The 22,232-nt window shown below is 42.5% G+C and overlaps 1 protein-coding gene across 1 annotated transcript in view; it reads right to left on the bottom strand.

Moving 5' to 3' along the window:
- igsf21a (immunoglobin superfamily, member 21a) overlaps positions 1 to 576 on the bottom strand; it is a 357,193-nt gene extending 356,617 nt beyond the window's left edge. The window contains exon 1 of the mRNA XM_060852044.1: positions 41 to 576. Coding sequence (XP_060708027.1) covers positions 41 to 104 — 64 coding nt within the window. The 5' untranslated portion in view covers positions 105 to 576. The remainder of the gene's footprint in view (positions 1 to 40) is intronic.
- Between the last annotated feature and the right edge of the window lie 21,656 nt (positions 577 to 22,232).

Raw genomic sequence — 22,232 nt, 5'->3', positions numbered from 1 at the left:
CAATATTGTAACATTTTGTTTTGTAATCAGTGCAACTCACCGAGAGTAAAGTCCACGAGATAGAGGAGGAGGAAGGGTCGCTGGAAAGAGATCTTGCTGCTCATTTTCAGTTAGTTTTAAACTCGGGTCTGAGAAGGTGATGGGTAAAATGCTCCATCCAGCTCACAGAACAAGGAGATCCACATGTTAAAGAAAACAGACGCCTAGCACAACCCTCCCCAAAACAAACCAACCAAAATCACATTGTCTTCAAATCCAAGCCTTCTCAGACCACTTGATGGAGTTTGAGAGATTTTTTTTGGAAATTAAAATGCACGAATTTTGCTCAAACGTGCATACATTTAGCCGGGATATCTGCGAGGTGTACGTGCAGTTCCATTCTCCTGCTCAGCCCCAGGATTACTGACTGAGAGATACTGGTAAAAGAAACCCTCTCCCACTCCAGCCCTTCCCCTCTCTGTCTCGATTTTAGCACAGTGGATGTTTAAATCCTAGCTGTAGTTACCCCTCCCGTCCAGAAAAAGGTTCACCATTTCTGGCTTTTAAGCTGATTTAACAATGCTAGGGATTTTTCTCTCTCTCTCTCTCTAAAGCAGTCTCCTCCTTGGAAAATTAACTCTCACTCCGCCACTTAAAATATTGCTTCCGTTTCTCAACATTTTAACCCTCCGTGAACTTTCCACACGCTTTGGATGTCATTGGACGCGTTAAATATCATCAGTTGATTAGGGATTATCTAAATCTCCTCATGATTTAACGTGAGATTAGAATGAAATAAAAAGGGTGACTTTAGAATGTTGTTACATTTCCAAACAGAAAGATGAAACCACTCGACAATCGCAGTGTTTCCCGAAAGCAATCGCTCCCGCCAGGAAAATGGTGAGGTCTTTCCAGAATAACTCCCGAGTTTTTTTTTATTCTTGGAGTGTCGGCAGCTATTTGACTGGAGGTGGCATCACAGTTCAATTCAAACTTTGTTTGAGCGGTGTGTGGTGGGTGCTGGCAGTTTCCCCTCCTCGGCATGGGCGTGTTCCGACAGTTATGTTCCATATTGTAGGCAGGGCAACTTTTGAGAGAGCTAATTGACCAACTTTCTGTGGTGAATACCCCCATTTTTAGAGTGGAGGTGGAGTTCTTCTCCATTACTGGTGGCAATTCCCAGTAGGCATCCTGCTAGTGGTTCCACTGGGCTCCAGCCTGTGCCAATCCCTATCAATTTAGTTCTGGACCTCAGTTAGATGACTTTGAGTTCAACTATCATACTCACAGTGACAGTTGTTTACATGACTCAGTTTCAGTCAGGTCAGTTAGTTCAGTTGGCTGGATGGCCAGTGATGTCAAGAGCATATGTCATTGTCCCACTCACCAGCTGAGGTTACCTTTGAAGTTTGCGTCACATATAGACAGGGTGGTTAAAAAGGCATTACCTTCATTGCTTAGTCCTTTGAGTACAGGAATTGGGCGTCATGTTGAGGTTGTACAGAACAATGGTGAGACCTCTTCCGGAACACTGTGTGCAGTTCTGGTTGCCCACTGATAGGAAGGATATTATTAAACTGGACAGAGTTATAGTGTCATAGAGATGTACAGCATGGAAACAGACCTTTTGGTCCAACCCGTCCATGCTGACCAGATATCCCAACCCAATCTACTCCCACTTGCCAGCACCCGGCCCATATCCCTCCAAAACCTTCCTATTCATATACCCATCCAAATGCCTCTTAAATGTTGCAATTGTACCAGCCTCCACCACTTCCCTCATTCCATACACATACCACCCTCTGTGTGAAAAAGTTGCCGCTTAGGTCTCTTTTATATCTTTCCCCTCTCACCCTAAACCTATGCTCTCAAGTTCTGGACTCCCTGACCTCAGGGAAAAGACTTTGTCTATATATCCTATCCATGCTCCTCATAATTTTGTAAACCTCTATAAGGTCACCCCTCAGCCTCCGGTGCTCCAGGGAAAACAGCCCCAGCCTGTTCAGCCTCTTCCTATAGCTCAAATTCTCCAACCCTGGCAACATCCTTGTAAATCTTTTCTGAATCCTTTCAAGTTTCGCAACATCTTTCCGATAAGAAGAAGACCAGAATTGCATGCAATATTCCAACAGTGGCCTAACCAATGTCCTGCACAGCTGCAACATGAGCTCCCAACTCCTGTACTCAATACTCTGACCAATAAAGGAAAGCATAGCAAATGCCTTCATCACTATCCTATCTACCTGCGACTCCACAACAAAGAGAACTCCAAGGTCTCTTTATTCAGCAACACTTCCTAGGACCTTACCATTTAGTGTATAAGTCCTGCTAAGATTTGCTTTTTCAAAATGCAGAACCTTGCATGTATCTGAATTAAATTCCATCTGCCACTTCTCAGCCCATTGGTCCATCTGGTCCAGATCCTGTTGTAATCTGAGGTAACCCTCTTTGCTGTCCACTACACCTCCAATTCTGGTATCATCTGCAAACTTACTGACTGTACCTCTTATGCTCGCATCCAAATCATTTATGTAAATGACAAAAAGTAGAGGGCCCAGCACCGATCCTTGTGGCACTCCACTGATCACAGTTTTCCAGTCTGAAAAACAACACTCCACCACTACCCTCTGTATTCTACCTTTGAGCTAGTTCTGTATCCAAATGGCTAGTTCTCCCTGTATTCCATGAGATGTAACCTTGCTAATCAATCTCCTATGGGGAACCTTACTGAAGTCCATATAGATCACACTTACTGCTCTGCCCTCCTCAATCCTCTTTGTTACTTCTTCAAAAAGCTCAATCAAGTTTGTGAGACATGATTTCCCATGCACAAAGCCATGTTGACTATCCCTAATCAGTCCTTGCCTTTCCAAATACATGTACATCCTGTCCCTCAGGATTCCCTCCAACAACTTGCCCACCACCGAGGTCAGGCTCACTGGTCTATAGTTCCCTGGCTTGTCTTTACCGCCCTTCTTAAACAGTGGCACCACCAGCCTCTAGTCTTCTGGCACCTCACCTGTGACTATCGATGATTCAAATTTGTCAGCAAGAGGATCAGCAATCACTTCTCTAGCTTCCCACAGAGTTCTAGGGTATACATGATCAGGTCCTGGGGATTTAGCCACCTTTACCCATTTCAAGACATTCGGCACTTCCTCCTCTGTAATCTGGACATTTTGCAAGATGTCACCATCTATTTTCCTACAGTCCATTTCTTCCATATCCTTTTTCACAGTAAATACTGATGCAAAATCCTCATTTAGTATCTCCCCCATTTTCTGCAGCTCCACACAAAGGCTGCCTTGTTGATCTTTGAAGGGCCCTATTCTCTCCCTAGTTACCCTTTTGTCTTTAATGTATTTGTAAAAACCGTTTGGATTCTCCTTAATTCTATTTGCCAAAGCTATCTCATGTCCCCTTTTTGCCCTCCTGATTTCCTTCTTAAGTATACTCATATTTCCTTTTTACTCTTCTAAGGATTCACTCGATCTATCTTGTCCATACCTTACGTATGCTTCCTTCTTTTTCTTAACCAAATCTTCAATCTCTTTAGTCATCCATTATTCCCTATACCTACCAGCCTTCCCTTTCACCCTGACAGGAGGATACTTTTACTGGATTCTCGTTATCTCATTTCTGAAGGCTTCCCATTTTCCAACCGTCCCTTTACCTGCGAACATCTGGCCCCAATCAGCTTTTGAAAGTTCTTGCCTAATACCGTCAAAATTGGCCTTTCTCCAATTTAGAACTTCAACTTTTAGATCTGGTCTATCCTTTTCCATCACTATTTTAAATCTAATAGAACTATGGTCACTGGCCCCAAAGTGCTCCCCCACTGACACCTCAATCACCTGCCCTACCTTATTTCCCAAGAGTAGTTTAAGTTTTGCACCTTCTCTCGTAGGTACATCCACATACTGAAGTCCAGAAGAGATTTACCAGGATGTTGCCAGGTAAGGAAGGTTTGAATTATAAAGAAAGGCTGAATCAGCTGGGACATTTTTCCACTGGAACATAGGAACTTGAGAGGTGATGTTATGGAAGTTTATAAAATGATAAGGGATATAGATAGAGTTAATGGTAGTTGTCCTATCCCTAGGATGGGGGAATTTCAAGACCAGGGGCACATTGTTAAGGTAAAAGGAGAGACATTTTAAAAGAATACATGAAGGGCGACGTTTTTACAAAGTTAAAAATCACACAACACCGGGTTATAGTCCAAAAGGTTTAACTGGAAGCACACTAGCTTTCGGAGCGACACTCCTTCATCACCTGATGAAGGAGCGTCGCTCCGAAAACTAGTGTGCTTCCAATTAAACCTGTTGGACTATAACCTGGTGTTGAGTGATTTTTAACTTTGTACACCCCAGTCCAACACCGACATCTCCAAATCATAAAGTTTTTACAGGGTGGTTCATGTGTTGAATGATCTTCCTGAAGAAATTACATTTAAAAGACATCTTGATAAGTACATGGATGGGAAAGGGATATGGACCAGGAACAGACCGATGGAACTAGTTTAGTTTGGGATTATGTTCGACATGGACTGGTTGGACTGAAGGGTCTGTTTCCATGCTGTATGACTCTATAACACTCCCTCTCAACCTCTACCTCTCACTTGAGTCATGGTGACCGTCAAGTTAAACCACCCCCAGTTGTCTCCCTCTCTCTCTCTCTCTCTCTCTCTCTCTGATGAAAGAGCAGCCCATTTGTCTGCTCAGATGATGGTAACCTCAGTTTTTTATTATATGAACTCAGGGCAGCAATGAACAGAATGGAACCTGACAAAAGAAGTTCAGCCACTTCAAGACTTTCCACCTTATGCAAATAATCTCATAAGACAATAAGATCATATCCACGAGGGTGTCAGTACACAACGTGCACACTGTTATTCCAACCCATCAATAGGACACCGTCTTGTACTGTAATCATCGACAATATAAAGAGTGAGAAAAGATAATAGAATTTTTCTCTTCATTCCCATTTCATGTGGTCACACAACATTTCTGCTCTTCAATATCCAGTTTTGAAGAAATGTCATATTATAGTTGAAACATTAATTTTGTTCCTCTGTTCGCTGATGCTATCAGACCTACTGACTGTTTATATCACCAGTACCCACAGAATTTTTTCTTTTATTCTGATCTTCAATGTTTGAAACCTTCAGGGAGAGGGAGGAAGATTTCTTTTCTAATTTTTATGAAGGTAATTGCAAAGAAAAAAGAGCAAGTTTGTATTTGGGAGAATAGTCAGCTTGTATAAACAGATCCCATCTCCCATTCAATGAAGGGCACTGCCCAGCATAGTGAACATTAGGAATTTGTGGTTGTGATGTATTTGTCTCAATGCCAACTGATCTCCCCAGCCTTGGGCTAGGCAACAGAGAAAGAGAGAGGGAGAGAGTGAGTTCCATATTGCTATTTTGTGCCCCGGTTCAAAATGGAGGTGAGAACAGATTTGATCTCAGCTGTGAAGCCTCCACAGTCAAATGGCCAGTCATCGCTCACTGTCGAGCATCAAATGTAATTGTTTATGTGGTAAAACCATCCCTGGACCTTCAGAAGAGGAAAGGAAGAAAAAAACCACAGGATAAAGAAAAAGCATTTGGTTTCATGATTTTGCTTCTTTAAATGCCCCCTTCCTGTTGTAACTTTCAGGTAAGGATAGGTAACAGGACAATGATTGCAAATGTTTTGGACCAGGCCAGATCGCCTCAAACCATTTCAAGGACGTAACCCAGACCCTAACTTTGCCAGCTGTTTTAAGCTGGTGTAGAGTGGATACCTCAGGAGTGATGCAGCTGGTCACGCAACTTAGTTTTAAATAAAACAGAATTTTTAAATAAGATTACCTAATGAAACACAAACAAAAGACAACAGAATATAGAATAACTTAACATATCTGAAAACCCAACAGATTGCCCCAATGTAATGATGTTGTTTCAAATATTTGCAACAATCCCTATAAACACCCCTTGGCAAATAAAACCTAACACAGCATCTTACAAGAGAGGGATCAGAGAGAGAGAGCATCAGCATGGACCTGTTTGTTGGATCCAATGATTTCGCAACAGACTGGCTGCTTTCGGTAAACAGCCAGACTGCTAAAACCAAACCAAACCAGAGAAAAGCTGAGCTGGGAGAACCAGCCACTCCCCTTTCATTGTCCAAGTGTTTTTTTTAACTTGAAAGCCTTTTGCCTGAGGCAGTATCTGTTGGCTATAGTCAAATTGGCCCTAAAACCCATCCAACCTAGACCTTTCGGAATCACTGCTTTTATGACCTCTCTGGAAAAAAAAGGCAAGAATAGCATCACCTTGTTAAAGGAACAGCATCATCACAACAAGTTCAGAGCTTTGAGCAACATCAGTTTTCTGTTGCACCTCAAATTGCTTGACACCAGCTAGTTCCTGCTTGCACTCCCATCCATCCAGCAGGCTTGGGCATTCTGATCTCCATTTGTCCAAGTTCCCAAAGGGACAATGTGCGACTCTCCCCTCCCAGAGTGGAGTGTCAGTGATAGGACTACAGCCTATAAACACAACAAACAGCAGTGAGAGTATAGTCTTTGACACCTTTGCACTGAACCGCCATTCAAAACAAATGTTGTAAGTGTGTTTGGAAATGGATGTAGGGCACTGTTTACTGAACTGTGTACAATATTTACAGAATGGGGAGACATCCCTACTGCTCGGAACAAGCCCTTCTGTACACTGAGTGGCATGTGATCTGATATCACTTCCTGTGAAATCATCAGCTGGGCTATTGGTAGCTGCTACCTTAAATCATGACGATCATGGCTGATTATCTGCTTCAACACAACTTTCCCTCCTGCTCCCCCCCCACTTGAATCATTGAATGATTAAATAGAGATTCAAGCTCAGGGCAGGTACTCAAAAATAGCACATATTTGCCCATTGACCTATGCTTCCAATGAGTAAGCTTTTCACAGGAGGTTGGGTCCCATCTCTAAGTTGATTGGCGAACTGTTCTAAAATGATCTGTTCTGGGTCAAGGGTTAAATGGGGTCGTTTTTGGGATATGGGGTTCAGAATCATAAATGTTGCATTTACTTATCATTTAAGGTGAGGCTGGACAGTTGTATGAGTAGGTGGGGAGCAGAAGGATACAGATGCTTAGGAATTGGGTGACAGGTTTAGACAGTGGATTTGTATCGGCTCAAGCTTGGAGGGCTGAACGGCCTGTTCCTGGGCTGTAAATGTCCTTTGTTCTTTGTAGTTCAGGTGGGCACACCATCTAATAAAAACCAGCAGAAAATGTGATTCTGCAACCTAAGCAATTGCTTAACCATGAGGATGGCCACGAACCTCACCAGATTATGTTGTAAAGAATAGCTTGAAGAAGAAAAATACATCAATCAGCCGGGTCCAGTGAGCCTGGGGAACATACTTTAGAGCAAGGAACTTGCACTTATATAGCGCCTCTCCAACCACAGGGCACCCTAAAGGCTATTAAATACTGCCTGGAATGTAGCCACCCTTTATAATGTCAGAAAGACAGCAGCTAACTGGTACATACCACGTTCCCATACACAGCAACATGATTGAAACGTTAATATTTATCTACAGTTGATTTTTCATATGTTTTGTCTGCCAGGAAATCTATCGAGAAAGAATTTGAAATTAAAAGAAACTAAAGAGGAAGCAGAGACAGACAACACTGACACAGATAGTAAACGTATGAGGCGCGTGCATTCTCCTCACCCATTGCTATTAACTTTCTCTTCACCTCATTATTGTCCAGCTAAAAAGCATAGCTGTCTCGCTGGTCTTCCAGTGCAAAGAGGTGTGCTTGACTGAATGTTGTAGACTGGCAAATCCCAAGCTCCAGGACTACATTTCGAATGGGATACCTAAGCTTGGGGCAGGTGTGATGGAGAAAAGTCACAGTGGAATGCCTTTCAGTGGAATGATAGGGATACCCTTGAGCTATATGCCAGAAAAGAAAAGTGCACTGTCAATATTTACAGAATAGGGAGACATCCCTACTGCTTGGAGCAAGCCCTTCTGTACATTGAGTGGCATGTGATCTGATACCACTTCCTGTGAAATCATCAGCTGGGCTATTGGTAGCTGCTACCTTAAATCATGATGATCGTGGCTGATTATCTGCATCAACACAACTTTCCCTCTCACTTAAGCACCTCCGAATAGAATACGCAAACAGAGAAATGTTAAACCCTATTGCAAGGCCTAAAATTTTCCATTTGAAATGATTTGCCCTTGAGCTGTGTGCTTGACATGGAATGTATATGTAAGTGTTACAATTATATTGAAACACCTACAAGTGGAAAATTATGTATGGTGACAAGTTCAATTTTATTGTAATTTCTGTAATTTTTCAGTCGAAATGATTATACTGTACTTTTATAAAGTGTATGAATGTACATTAATATAAATGAAAGTGCGTTTTGGAAAATAAAAGCACAGTTCCCTGTGAGGTTCAATGCTGACAGACCACTGTCTGAGAGTCTCCCCTAATAGTACAGTGAGGGACCAGAACTGGTGTAAAAGTCAAGGTCTCTGCAGCATGAAATGTCAGTACCCATTATAAATATTGTCATGTATGTTAACATGAATCTGAAGGAGTACATCAGAGTGTAATGTCATGTCTGGAAAGAACAACCATGTTTTGTATTGACCCCATTTCACCCGTGAGGTAATATCTTCTTAGAAATTTAGAAAAAAATTATATTTTTCATTAATTTTTTTGAGAATTAACAATTTGTATGTGAAGATGCAGTATGCAATCTAGTTTGAAATGTTGAGGAATAGAATATGTCCGAACAGGACATTGACTTGTAAACCATCTGGAGACAATCTTAACTATCAGGAACTGAACATAAAAAGAACGCAGGGATGTCATACATGTGAAAATAACTGCTGGATAGATAAATACCAGATCAAGGAGTAGGCACATTAGGGAGGCACAGTGTGGGATCTGGATATAGAACCATAGAGATGTACATCAAGGAAACAACTCATCCACGTCAACCAGATATCCCAATCCAATCTAGTCCCACCTGCCAGCACTTGGCCCATATTCCTCCAAACCCTTCCGATACATATACCCATTCAGATGCCTTTTAAATATTGCAATTGTACTAGCCTCCACCACTTCCTCTGGCAGCCCATTCGACACATTCACCACCCTCTGCGTGAAAAAATTGTCCCTTAGGTCTCTTTTATATCTTTTCCCTCTCACCCTAAACCTCTACCTTCTAGTTCTGGATTCCCCGCCCCAGGGAAAAAAAACTTGTCTATTTACCCTAGGCATGACCCTCATGATTTTGTAAACCTCTATAAGGTCACCCCTCAGCCTCTGACACTCCAGGGAAAATGGCTGTAGCCTATTCAACCTCTCCCTATAGCTCAAATCCTCCAACCCTGGCAACATCCTTGTAAATCTTTCCTGAACCCTTTCAAGTTTCAGAACATCTTTCCAATAGGAAGGAGACCAGAATTGCATGCAATATTCCAAAAGTGGCCTAACCAGTGTCCTGTACAACTGCAATATGACCTCCCAACTCTTGTACTCAATACTCTGACCAATAAAGGAAAGCATACAAAATGCCTTCTTCACTATCCTATCTACCTGCGACTTTACTTTCAAGGAGCTATGAACCTGCACTCCAAAGTCTCTTTGTTCAGCAACACTCCCTAGGACCTTACCATTAAGTATATAAGTCCTGCTAAGGTTTGCTTTCCCAAAATGAAGCAACTCGCATTTATCTGAATTAAACTCCATCTGCCACTTCTCAACCCATTGGCCCGTCTGGTCAAGATCCCATTGTAATCTGAGGTAACCTTCTTCGCTGTCCACTACACTTCCAATTTTGGTGTCATCTGTAAATTACTAAGTATACCTCTTAAGATCACATCCAAATCATTTACATAAATGAAGAAAAGTAGTGGCACTCCACTGGTCACAGGCCTCCAATGTGAAAAACAACTCCCCAACCACCACCCTCTGTCTTCGACCTGTGAGCCAGTTCTGTATCTAAATGGCTGGTTCTCCCTGTATTCCATGAGATCTTACCTTGCTCACCAATCTCCCATGTGGAATCTTGTCGAACGCCTTACTGAAATCCATATAGATCACATGCACCACTCTGCTCTCTTCAATCCTCTTTGTTACTTCTTCACAAAACTCAATCAAGTTTGTGAGACATGATTTCTCATGCACAAAGCCAGGTTGACTATCTCTAATCAGTCAGTGCCTTTCCAATTGCATGTGCATCCTGATCCCTCAGGATTCCCTCCAACAACTTGCCCACCACCGAGGTCAGGCTCACTGGTCTATAGTTCCCTGGCTTGTCCTTACTGCCTTTCTTAAATAGTGGCATCATGCTAGCCAACCTTCAGTCTTCCAGAATCTCACCTGTGACTATTGATGATACAAATATCTCAGCAAGAGGCCCAGCAATCACTTCCCTAGCTTCCCACAGAGTTCTAGGGTACACCTATCAGGTCCTGGGGATTTATCCACCTTTATGCATTTCAAGATATGCAGCCTTTCAGGGATTTTTCTTGAAGATTAGGCAACCAGTAATGTGTTCTTACTAGCCATTGGACAAATTAATTGAATTGAATTGAATTGAATTAGCTTTATTGTCACTGTACTCACATGAGTACTATGAAAAGTTCACAAGTTGACACTTATGGCACCATCTTAGGTACAAAGGTACCTACCGATTCTCGAGTGCAAATACTTAGGAAGAAACATTAGAAAAATACAGACATAAAATGTCCCTCATTATAGACCTTCAAAAGTACAAAATCATAACAATAAATTAGAAAAATAAAGAAATAAAAAGTTTAGAATAACAGTCCTTCCATGACCACATAATGAAGAGATGAAAAGAAAGAGAATTTAAGACAGTGTCCACTTAGTCCATTTCAAGGCTCTGGGGTCAGGTTATAGGAGCAAGTTAGGAAAATGATACCATCGTGATCCAGAGAGTGGTTAGATTGCAGATCTTGCTACCTTGAAGTGAAGAACACGGAACATTCAAGGCAATATTGATAACCCTTAAAATGGTTCGATCAATTACTGGGGTATAGGCGCATGTGACCATAAACACCAGAACCAATAGTTGGGTCAAAGAGCCTGTTTCAGTGTTGTAATTTAATATTCTGTTTTCCTATGTTCTACATAGGAATAAGAAGAAGATGCAATATTTGAATTGAAATGAGCTGTGCACCAAGTTATGGGTTATTAAGGAATAACATGATATAAAGTCACAGCACAGAACCAGACCGTTCAGTCCAACCAGTCCATATACACCATAATCCCAGACTAAACTAGTACCAACTGCCTGTACTTGAGTTAAAACGTGAGGTCTGCAGATGCTGGAGTATCAGAGCTGAAAATGTGTTGCTGGTTAAAGCACAGCAGGTCAGGCAGCATCCAAGGAGCAGGAGATTCGACGTTTCGGGCACAAGCCCAACGTCGAATTTCCTGTTCCTTGGATGCTGCCTGACCTGCCTGTGCTTGGCCCATATCTTTACAAACATTTATTTATGTACTTACCTAAACATCTTTTAAATGTTGTAACAGTTCCCACATTCACTGCTTTCCCTGGAAATTCATTCCACACATAAACCACTCCCTGTAAAATAATTGCCTCACATGTATTTTTAAAAACCTTTCTCCTCCCACCTTGAACATATGCTCCTTTGTCTTGAAGTTCCCCACCCAGGGGAAGAAATGTAAAAACTGTATGAGATCCAGAAATAAATGTAGAAAAAATAAGCCTGCAAATCTCAGGAGCAGTTGCAAGATCCACGCTAGAGTAGTCAACCAATTTTTGAGCCACAAACACTGGATCGTCACTCCAAATCACTTACGGATATATTGAACTTTTAAAGAGGATATGTGTTTGAAAAAGAAAAGGCCAATATACCAAGAGTGGTTGATAATGTAAATCCTGAGAATGAAATTCATTTGCTGTTGAAAACTCCTGTGGGAATTCCTGGAATAGCACACCTGCAGAATGTCAGGGAATTGTCAAACTTAAAAGGGAGCGATGCAAGGTAAAAATGCATTACCCTGCTCAATAGGAAAGCCACCTCATGTAGCTCATGCCCCAGGCTGAGGAGATGAATCGAAAAACATGTTTGCGTTTACCCTCTCAAGAATTTTAGTGAATAAAACTTGCTGCAGTCTGAGACCTAGTTAGTGGCTCACGTGCTGACATGGCCTAATGTACTCTGCAGGGAAATAAATATCCTCTCTTGGTCTGAGTGCTGGAAGCCAAGCTAGCCAGTGAAAGCAGCATCAGGAAGGAAGCAAGTCAAAGGCAAACTGCAGAGCCATGAATCTCAAAACTAGCCACTTCACTACCAACATCACAGAAAGCAAGTCATCCAACTTCTGGCCTCCCATGGCAGCCTCCTGGTCTGGCATAGTGACCTCCCGTAGTGGCCTCCTGACCTGGTGTAGTGACCTCCCATAGTGGTCTCCTGGCCTGGTGTAGTGACCTCCCTTGGTGGCCTCCTGGCCTGGTGTAGTGACCTCCCATGGCAGCCTCCTGGCCTGGTGTATTGACCTCCTGTATTGGCCTCCTGGCCTGGTGTAGTGACCTCCCTTGGTGGCCTCCTGGCCTGGTGTAGTGACCTCCCATGGCAGCCTCCTGGCCTGGTGTATTGACCTCCCGTATTGGCCTCCTGGCCTGGTGTATTGACCTCCCGTATTGGCCTCCTGGCCTGGTGTAGTGACCTCCCTTGGTGGCCTCCTGGCCTGGTGTAGTGACCTCCCATGGCAGCCTCCTGGCCTGGTGTATTGACCTCCCGTATTGGCCTCCTGGCCTGGTATATTGACCTCCCGTATTGGCCTCCTGGCCTGGTGTAGTAACCTCCAATGTCAGCCTCCTGGCCAGGTGTAGTGACCTCCTGTGTTGGCCTCCTGGCCTGGCATAGTGACCTCTCATGGTGGTGTCCTGGCCTGGCATAGTGACCGCAATGGCAGCCTCCTGGCCTGGTGTAGTGACCTCCCGTGGTGGCCTCTTGACCTGGTGTAGTAATGTCCCGTGGCAGCCTCATTGCCTGGTGTCGTGAACTCCCATTGCAGCCTTCTGGCCTGGCATAGCAGCCTCCTAGAGCTGCCTTTTAGTTTGGTGTCCTCTTGGCCCAGTGTGGGAGTCTCTTGGCCTTGAGGTGATACTGCGATGATCTCCCAGCCTCGTGATCCTCAAGGCGAAGCTTGGCGTGGTCTGCAGCCAGGCCGAAATGGGGCTGGGTGTCAGCTTGGTCTGGGTTGGAAAACCATTGTTCTAGACTTTTATTTCTAAAACGTTGGGCATTTTATTCTCTATTTTCTAAGATCTTATCACTGAAGAAGCTGTACCTAGCTATCTTTGTACCTAAATTGGTGTTGTAAGTGGCAACGTATAAACTTTTCAGTGTACTCATTTGAGTGCATGTGACAATAAAGCTAATTCTAATTCTAACTTCCTGGCTGCAAAATATCCCTATGAAACTTCCTTGGAATCCAGCAATAGATTCATATATCATTTTATCTATTGCTTTTTAGTTAGTGCATTTTTTAAATCTGCATTTGTATATCATTTTTTCATCTTTCTTCATGTTTAGTTGCTGATAAATTTACCTTTTCTTCAATGAAGAATGCCCAGTTAATTTGGCTCCTTTTAAGTTCACTATGATTTAAACATAGTACATCCACCATTCACTTTTATCTGCAGTATATGTTATTTCTACAAAAAAAACTCCAAACAGATTGCAAAACTTGACTTACCTTTCACAAAACCATGTTGAATTTGCCTGATTGGTATGAGTTTTTTGATGTGTTCTGCTAATAATATCGTTATTATTATTTATAACATTTTCCCTATTACAGATGCTAAGCTAACGAGCCAATAGGTTTCCTGAATTCTGTCTCCTTATTTTGAATAAAAGAATTGCATTACATACTTTCCAATCTAATTGGCTTTGTTTTCTAAATCGAGGGACTTTTGGAAAATTAAAGCCAATGCATCAACTATCTCACACATCGTTACTTTTAGGACCTTCTGACTAAATCCATCAGCACTCAAGAACTTGTCAGGCCTCAGCTCCAACAATTTACACAATACCACTTCCCTGGTGATTGTAATGTTCTTAACTTCCTTCCTCTCTGCCATTTCCTGATTTACAACTGTTTCTGGGAAATTACTTATATCCTGGATAGTGGAGATTGACACAAAATGCCTGTACCATCTGCCATCTCCCTAGTTTCTTCATTAATTCCCCAGACCCACTTTATATAGCACTGATGCTCACATTTTAAACTGTCCTCTTTTCTGTCCTCTATTTAAACTCTTACTATCTGCTTAAACTTCTTCTCATATTCGAATTTTCCTTCATTGTTAATTTTTTAGTCATTCTTTGGTTATTTTCATATTCAGTTGAATCTTCTGGCCTGTCACCAATCTTTGCATAGCTGTATGTGTCTTCTTTAAGTTTCATTTTTATCTTTACATTTTCGTTTAGCCACAGAAGGCAGGAACTCCACTGAGAATTTTTCTTTCTCACTGAAGTGTGCCTATTATGAGTATTCTTCAATATCCCCTTCAATGTTGGTTACCGAATCTCCATTGAATGATCCCTTAACCAAATTTGCCAGTTCCTGTAGCTAGTTTTGTTTTGTCCTCATAATTTCCACAATTTAGGTTTAACTGCTAGTCTTAGACCCACTCTTCTCTCCCTCAAACTGAAATTCAAATTCATATTATGATCAGTAATATCTCGGGGTGCCTTCATTATGCTGTTGTTAACTTAACCACTCTCATTTTATAATATCAGGTTTAATGTAGTTTGCGCTCTGGTAAGTTCCAGAAATTGTGATTCAAAGAATCTATTCCAAAAATATACTGTAAACTCCTCAATTAGGCTACCATGTGATTTCTTCAAGCCCCTGATTATTGCTTCCTTGACATTTTGTCCTCCTGCTTGATTCGTCTGAAGTATCTTGTACACAACTTCACTAGTGATTTCCCGACTTTATCATTGGTCATTTTTCTCTGTTGTGTTAATGCCATTATTATTTTACAGAACCAACCATCCATCTTTTCCAGGTTCCTGTCCTTCCTAAGTGTCACACACCCTTCAGTATTCAGATCCCTATCTACGTTAACCTGCAGCTATGATTCTGTAATGGCCATCAGATCGTACTTATTTATTCTTACTTGTGCTCTCAGTTCATGTGCTTTTATTTCAAGCACATGCATTAGATACAAAGCATTTTGTTGTGTCCTTTAATTATTTCTGTAATCTCTGATCTTATTTGGAGATTTAATTCTTAGATTTGGACTCTCTATCCCTTTGTGTCATGGTCTACTTATCATCTTCCGTATTAATACCTTTCTCTCTTGCCTTGACTCTAGTCTTTGATTTATCACATCTCCTCAACATTTCATTTAAAACCAGCTCTATTTCCCTACTCCCAGCATGGTTCTGATGTAGACCATCCCAGATCACTTGGGTTTATGATCATTGATCATTGTTGATGATGTTGTTTCAATCTTTCAATGTCATTATCAATGTCTAATCACTCTAAAATAACCTATTAATCCTTTGCCAACTTTGATTTGCTCTCTTTTTCTAATTCCTCATCATTTATCTCTCTTCCATTTCTGTTCTTTTCTTGACTCTCTGCCTCTTCCTCTCATTCTGAGCAATGTTTTGCATTCTGGGATGAAGTGGTGGGTCATAGAATTGAAGGAGTGTCTCCTTCCACCTCTCTCCCTCACCCAACTAAATTCCCTCACCCCAAACTCAACCAATCAACCTATGTATCACAGCATAGAAAATAATTTGTACAATGAAGAACCAAAATTTAGATTTAGATTAGTTTTAGACTTTGTTGTCACGTACTTTCAAGTACAAAAGCACTGGAACACAGTGAAATGCTTTCAATGTCACCACACACGGCGCCATCTTATGTAGAAGTGTCTTGGGACAGAACAAGAAATAAGGAACAAAGTTAAAAGCTCAACATTGCAGTCACACTTAGGAGAGCATAAAAAAAGTTAATCTTTACAATCTTCTTTAGTATTGAGGAATATAGAAAATAAAGAAATAAAGCCAAAAGTTCAATCATTGCTGTCTTTCTTAAGTGCTTAGTTATGCTGGGTATGCACTTCCCACAATGCCTTGATCTCCTCTGCTTTGGCATGCACCCCTCGCGCTGGTCTGATCCCATGCTCTCGCCATCGCTGCAAATGTCGGGGGAACCTTCATCGCCTCATTGGATCACAGTCAGCCAAAGCCTTTCACCAATATTCAGTGCACAGCGAAGGTGCTGCATACAGAACATGCAATTTTATTTACATATTAAAAACAAATCTTCCTACAAAGGCCTGTGCTCGCCCATGGGATGGGACTGAGCAACAACAACAATGTTTATGCAGCGATTCTGGATTATTTGAAACAAGTTGAATAGGACATTTTTTGCTGTGATTGTAACATCACTCTCAGTTGACACAAAGATGAGACGTGGAATGATGAAGTGTTACAGAGAAATGGTAAAATTATCTTAAAAGGCAGCAACACCTTGAGGGAGAGTTCTTTTGTGCTTAAGATATAAGAAGAAAACCCTGATATTTTGGGTAAGTTTTCATCATCAGCACTTACTACTCCAGAGTGTCATTTGCTAAAGGGACTTTTGAAAATTCGAGTGGATGACTCAGTCTAGTCTATAGATGGCACTGAGATGAACGGCTATGAGTTCGCTTGTTAATGAGTTCAGGTTTCTGAAACCATGATGCAAGATTACATTGAGGGTCAGATTCCCAGCTGACTCAAACTAAACATTCAAAACTCTCCCTCTTTTTATGTTGTTCAGGTGATACCTTGCTAAATATAATCTACCTGCTCCCTTCCTCTAAGGCTAACATGTTTCCATTATCCATTCTCCTAGCCTCTGATGGCAACAATCATTTGTCATCAAACAAAATAGTTCTTTGCTATTTTCATTCTGGCTGTCAATTTTCTTCCAGATGTGAGAGAACACAGATTGGCTTGCCCACCAGCCCTGTTGGTAGGGTGACACCATGGACTGGAATAATGTTTTTTCTCTTTCAAGGGGATGTGGGTCCCATTGACAAAAGCAGCATTTGTTGTCCATTCGTAATGACCCTTGACCTGAATTGTTTGCTGACCACTTCAGAGGGCAGTTAAGAGCCAACCACATTGCCATGCCTTTGGAGTCACACGTGGGCTGCACCAGGTCTGGACATTAATTTTTTTTCCCCTAAAAACATGAGTTTTATGCCAATTAATCTTGGTTTCATGATCACCAGTTGATTTGCTTTTAACTCTAGATTTATTGATTCATTCAGTTTAAATTCCGCCAGTTGTCATTGGTGCATTGGAACCTCTGATGCCCAGACCCTCTTCATTGCAAGTTCAGCCAATGTATGGAATGTCATTCTGAAGTTACATGACATTGGGAACTTGTGAAAAGTTGCCATCTTGGCGGAATGCATTCTTAAAGACTGAAGCTAACATGCAATCCCATGGGATAATGGCTTGAAATGGCATCTGAACACTGGCACTCTTCACTATCTGTAACTTGCCAATCAGAGAGGTTCTGGCTTGAGGGAGAAAAGAGGGGAGGATTTGATTTGTAAGCATTCTCACCATCAATCCTTCCAGGCCCACCAATGGCCATAGCCTCATGATACCTCATCTCATGATGGCCAGCATGATCTCCTCCATGGGATGTGAGGTTTAAAATGTACAGCCGTATTTATCCCCTAGAGTTGTTTTCCACTGTCTTTTATTACCAGGTGCCATCGTCTACTGAAAGGAGAAGTGCTGTGGCAATGGGTGTATTGCCTTGGGGAATTGGATGCCAAGCAGATGAGCTGCCACTACAGGTAAGTTTTAAATTGTATTCTTAAGGCTCACAATAAGACCACAGTATGGGCATGAGGTACACTGTGCGTTTTGAATGGCTGAGCACTGATTGATGGAGATGATTGGTGTGTGGGTGATGCAGTGTCGTGAACTGAGCAGAGGGTAGGACTTTTGGTGCAGCTGGTGAGGTGTGCCAGTTAAAGATAGTTCTTACTCACCTTGATAATTTGTGAAGATCATTAAACTTCATCCTGCACTGAACCTGTGTTCTTGGAATGACACTACTGCATTGACTTCCACCATTAGTTCTCCCCACTGCCTCCTGAGCTTAGCCTGGATGGGGTCCTGCCTGTCTCTGGATACTGTATGCCTTTCCTTCTCTCCACATGTTGCACTCAGACGTCCAGAGCACTATCTGAAAGCCATGTTGCAGGCTGTCATGCAGGAGGAGACAGAGTGACAGAAGAAATGTTAAAACCAATTAATTTCCAGTCACTATTTCCATCAGCCACAATGCACCCCCCCTTTTAAGAGGTACAGACTGCCTTTAAGTAACACGAGCAATTCACAATATTGAACCCCCTGCTGATGTGTGCAGTCAGCGTACAGTGCAGGTAGTACTGGCTGCGTGTAGCAATTATAGAGAGCGGCAGGAAGCATGAATTCAATGTCCTCTCTGCAAAGCAATAAATTCTTGTATTTGCTTTCAGGCCTTATCCAATTGACCCTCCCATTCCCCACTGTCTCCAACCTGCACTAGTCATGATGGCATTTCTGTTGCAGCTGAGATTCCAGCTAATTGTGACCCCCAGTGTCTTGATGATGTGACCCTCAGTGATGATAATTCTGTTAAATGCCAAGGGAAGATGGTTAGATTATTTCTTGTTAGAGAGGGTCATTGCTTGACATGTCAATATTACTTATGAACCCAAGTCTGGTAGTTGCTCAGACAGGTAGCCTCTGAGCATCGGTGATGAAGTGCTCCTGTCCGAAATGTCGATTTTCCTGCTCCTCGGATGCTGCCTGACCTGCTGTGCTTTTCCAGCACCACTCTAATCTAGACTGTGATCTCCAGCAGCTGCAGTGCCCACTTTCGCCTAGCCTCTGAGTATGGTCCACTTCATTATCTGAGGAATCTTTTGAAAGGGACAGAATCTGCACAATGATTAGCAAACATTCCCATGTCTTACTTCATTCAGGAGGGAAAGATGAGACAGCCTAAGATGATTAGTCCAAGGACATTACCTTCAGCAATTCCTGCAGCAATGTCCTGACGCTGTGATGACTGACCAAAGAAGACAATTTCCCCTGAGCCCCATTGTCATCTGTTTTACTCAGATTACCTAATGCCATGTACACTTGATCAAATGCTGCCTTGATGCTAACCACAGTCATTCAAACCACCATTCTGAAATGTTGCTCTCTTGTCCATATTGGGATCAAAGCCCTAATTACATCTGAGATAAATAGCCTTGATCAAACCCAAACTAAGCACCAGTGACCAAGTTAATTGTCCTCCACTACTTCATGATCACAGATATACCAGGAGTGCAGACATTTAACCAGCAGCTCAGATGATTGTGAATAACCTTGCTGTGTCGAGATATTTTCTAATCCACCTGTTAAGAGATGTTGTTACATTCCTCTGAAACAAGTAGGACTTGAACCTCAGCTCTCCTGCCACAAGATTTCGACAGTATGTTGATTCTGTAGTTTCGCTTGCATGTAGCCTTCCATTGTGGCTTCACCAGGTTGGCACCACATTTTTTGTCTTGATTTTGGTTTTGCATCTGGTATGCTTCTACATTTCTCTATCAAACCAGATTTGGCTTTCAGATTGGACCATTTAGGTTACAACTCCTGCCAATTGCCCATAGCATCTGATTGATGCCAAAGTCTGAGCTGCTAGATCTGTTCTTAACCAACTCCACAGTACAGTTACATTGTTCAATGGCAACAAGTGAGACTTGCTCTCCACAAGGACTGTGTGGTGTTCAGTTCAGTCCTGCTATTACCCCTTTGGTCAGCTGGCAACAGACGAAACCAGAACTGGGCTTTACTTCAAATTGATGCATTCACAGAGTAATGCAGTGCAGGTATATATCTCCAGACACCACTCTTCCCCTGTGTCAAAGTCTCTTTGTATATATTTTGTAATGATTTGATAAATGGCCCCCACATTTATATATTTAACCTCAACTGATATAGTTAGCAACTTAATGCTGTCCCCAACAGACACATTAGTGATGCTGAGGTCAAGTAAGTCATACCCACCATAAGCCGCACACCCAGGTGATGGCTGGGTCCAACAGCTCTAGAAAAAGTGATCAGCAGTGGTACTAGCAAACTACCGAGGGCATAAAAAAGTTGAACAATGTATAACTAATGACAAAAGTTTCTATGACTCACAAATAACTATTGTGCCCTCTCCTGCCAGGCCATGTTCAACTGTGTTACAGAAACAGGAAGTGTCACTGGTTCAGGCTCCAGAACATGCAGCATTCACTAATCTCAACAAAAGAGCATAGAGCATAGAACATTACACCGCAATACAGGCCCTTTGGCCCTCGATGTTGTGCCGACCTGTCATACCAATCTGAAGCCCATCTAACCTATGCTATCCCATTCTCATCCATATGTTTATCCAATGACTATTTATATACCCTTAACATTGGTGGTTTCACTACTGTTACAGGCAGTGCGTTCCACACTCCCACTACTCTCTGAGTAAAGAATCTACCTCTGACATCTGTCCTATATCTATTACCCCTCAATTTAAAGCTATGTTCCCTAGTGCTGGCTGTCATCATCCAAGGAAAAAGGCTTTCACTGTCCACCCTACCTAATCATCTGAACATCTTGTATGTCTCTAGTAAGTCACCTCTTAACCTTCTTCTCTCTAATGAAAACAGCCTCAAATTCCTCAGCCTTTCCTCATAAGACCTACCCTCCATACCAGGCAACATCCTGGTAAACCTCCTCTGAACCTTTTCCAATGCTTCCATATCTTTCCTATAACACAGTAACCAGAACTGTATGCAATACTCCAAGTGCGGCTGCACCCCCCAGAATTTTGTACAGCTGCAACATGACCTCATGGCTCCGAAACTCAAACCCTCTACCAATAGAAGGTAACGCACTGTACACTTTCTTAACAATCCTATTAACCTGGGTGGCAACTTTCAGGGATCTATGCACATGGACACTGAGATCTGTTTGCTCAACCACACTACCAAGGATCTTTCCCAGTACTCTGTATTCCTGCTACTTCTTCCAAAGTGAATCATCTCACACTTTTCCACACTAAACTCCATTTTCCACCTCTTAGCCCACTATGTCCCTCTGTAACCTGCAATGTCCTTCAGTACTATCCACAATTGCACTGACTTTAGAGTCATCTGCAAATTTACTAACCCACCCTTCTACACCTTCATCCAGGTCATTTATAAAAATGACAAACAGTAGTGACCCCCAAACAGATCCTTGCGGTACACCTCTAGGAGCTGAACTCCAGGATGAACATTTCCCATCAACCACCACTCTCTGTCTTTCTTACAGCTAGCCAATTTCTGATCCAAACCACTAAATCACCCGCAATCACATACCTCTGCAAAAGCCTACTGTGGGGAAGAGCTTCTGATGAAGAGCAGTTAGCACTGTTGCCTCACAGTGCCAGAGACCCGGGTTCAATTCCCGCCTCAGGCGACAGACTGTGTGGAGTTTGCACATTCTCCCCGTGTCTGCGTGGGTTTCCTCCGGGTGCTCCGGTTTCCTACCACAGTCCAAAGATGTGCGGGTCAGGTGAATTGGCCGTGCTAAATTGTCTGTAGTGTTAGGTAAGGGGCAAATGTAGGGATATGGGTGGGTTTCGCTTTGGCGGGTCGGTGTGGACTTGTTGGGCTGAAGGGCCTGTTTCCACGCTGTAAGTAATCTAATCTAATCTTATGTTTGAAATGTCGACTCTCCCGCTCCTCGGATGCTGCTGGACTGTCTGTGCTTTTCCAGCACCACATGTTTTGACTGCAACTGATCTCAACCCTGAGACTGAGAGAGAAGAAATGTATAGGGTGATAGTTGGTTTTAGATTGCTGTGTAGTGACTGGTGCTAAAAGTGTGTGGGCAGGCATCAGATGGGGATATGGGGGAACTGTGATTTTTCTCATGGTCAGGAAGAGAACTGCCCCTAAGATGATTTTAACTCTCCAAAAGACTCACCTGACAGTGACCACTGTTCCTTCTCTGCTGACTGATGACTCTCTGTCACCCAAAATCCACTTTCTCGTGGGCAGCTGCACCAATTTTCCATTGGGGCAGCTGATCAGGAAAATACCCGAGGGTGGGACTAACATTGCCAGGACCTTAATGTTGTTTA

The sequence above is a fragment of the Hemiscyllium ocellatum genome, chromosome 37 (assembly GCF_020745735.1).
Source record: "Hemiscyllium ocellatum isolate sHemOce1 chromosome 37, sHemOce1.pat.X.cur, whole genome shotgun sequence".
Classification (NCBI taxonomy): domain Eukaryota; kingdom Metazoa; phylum Chordata; class Chondrichthyes; order Orectolobiformes; family Hemiscylliidae; genus Hemiscyllium; species Hemiscyllium ocellatum.
The sequence above is the reverse complement of the archived record's forward strand: the minus strand, read 5'-3'. Positions and strand labels throughout refer to the sequence as shown.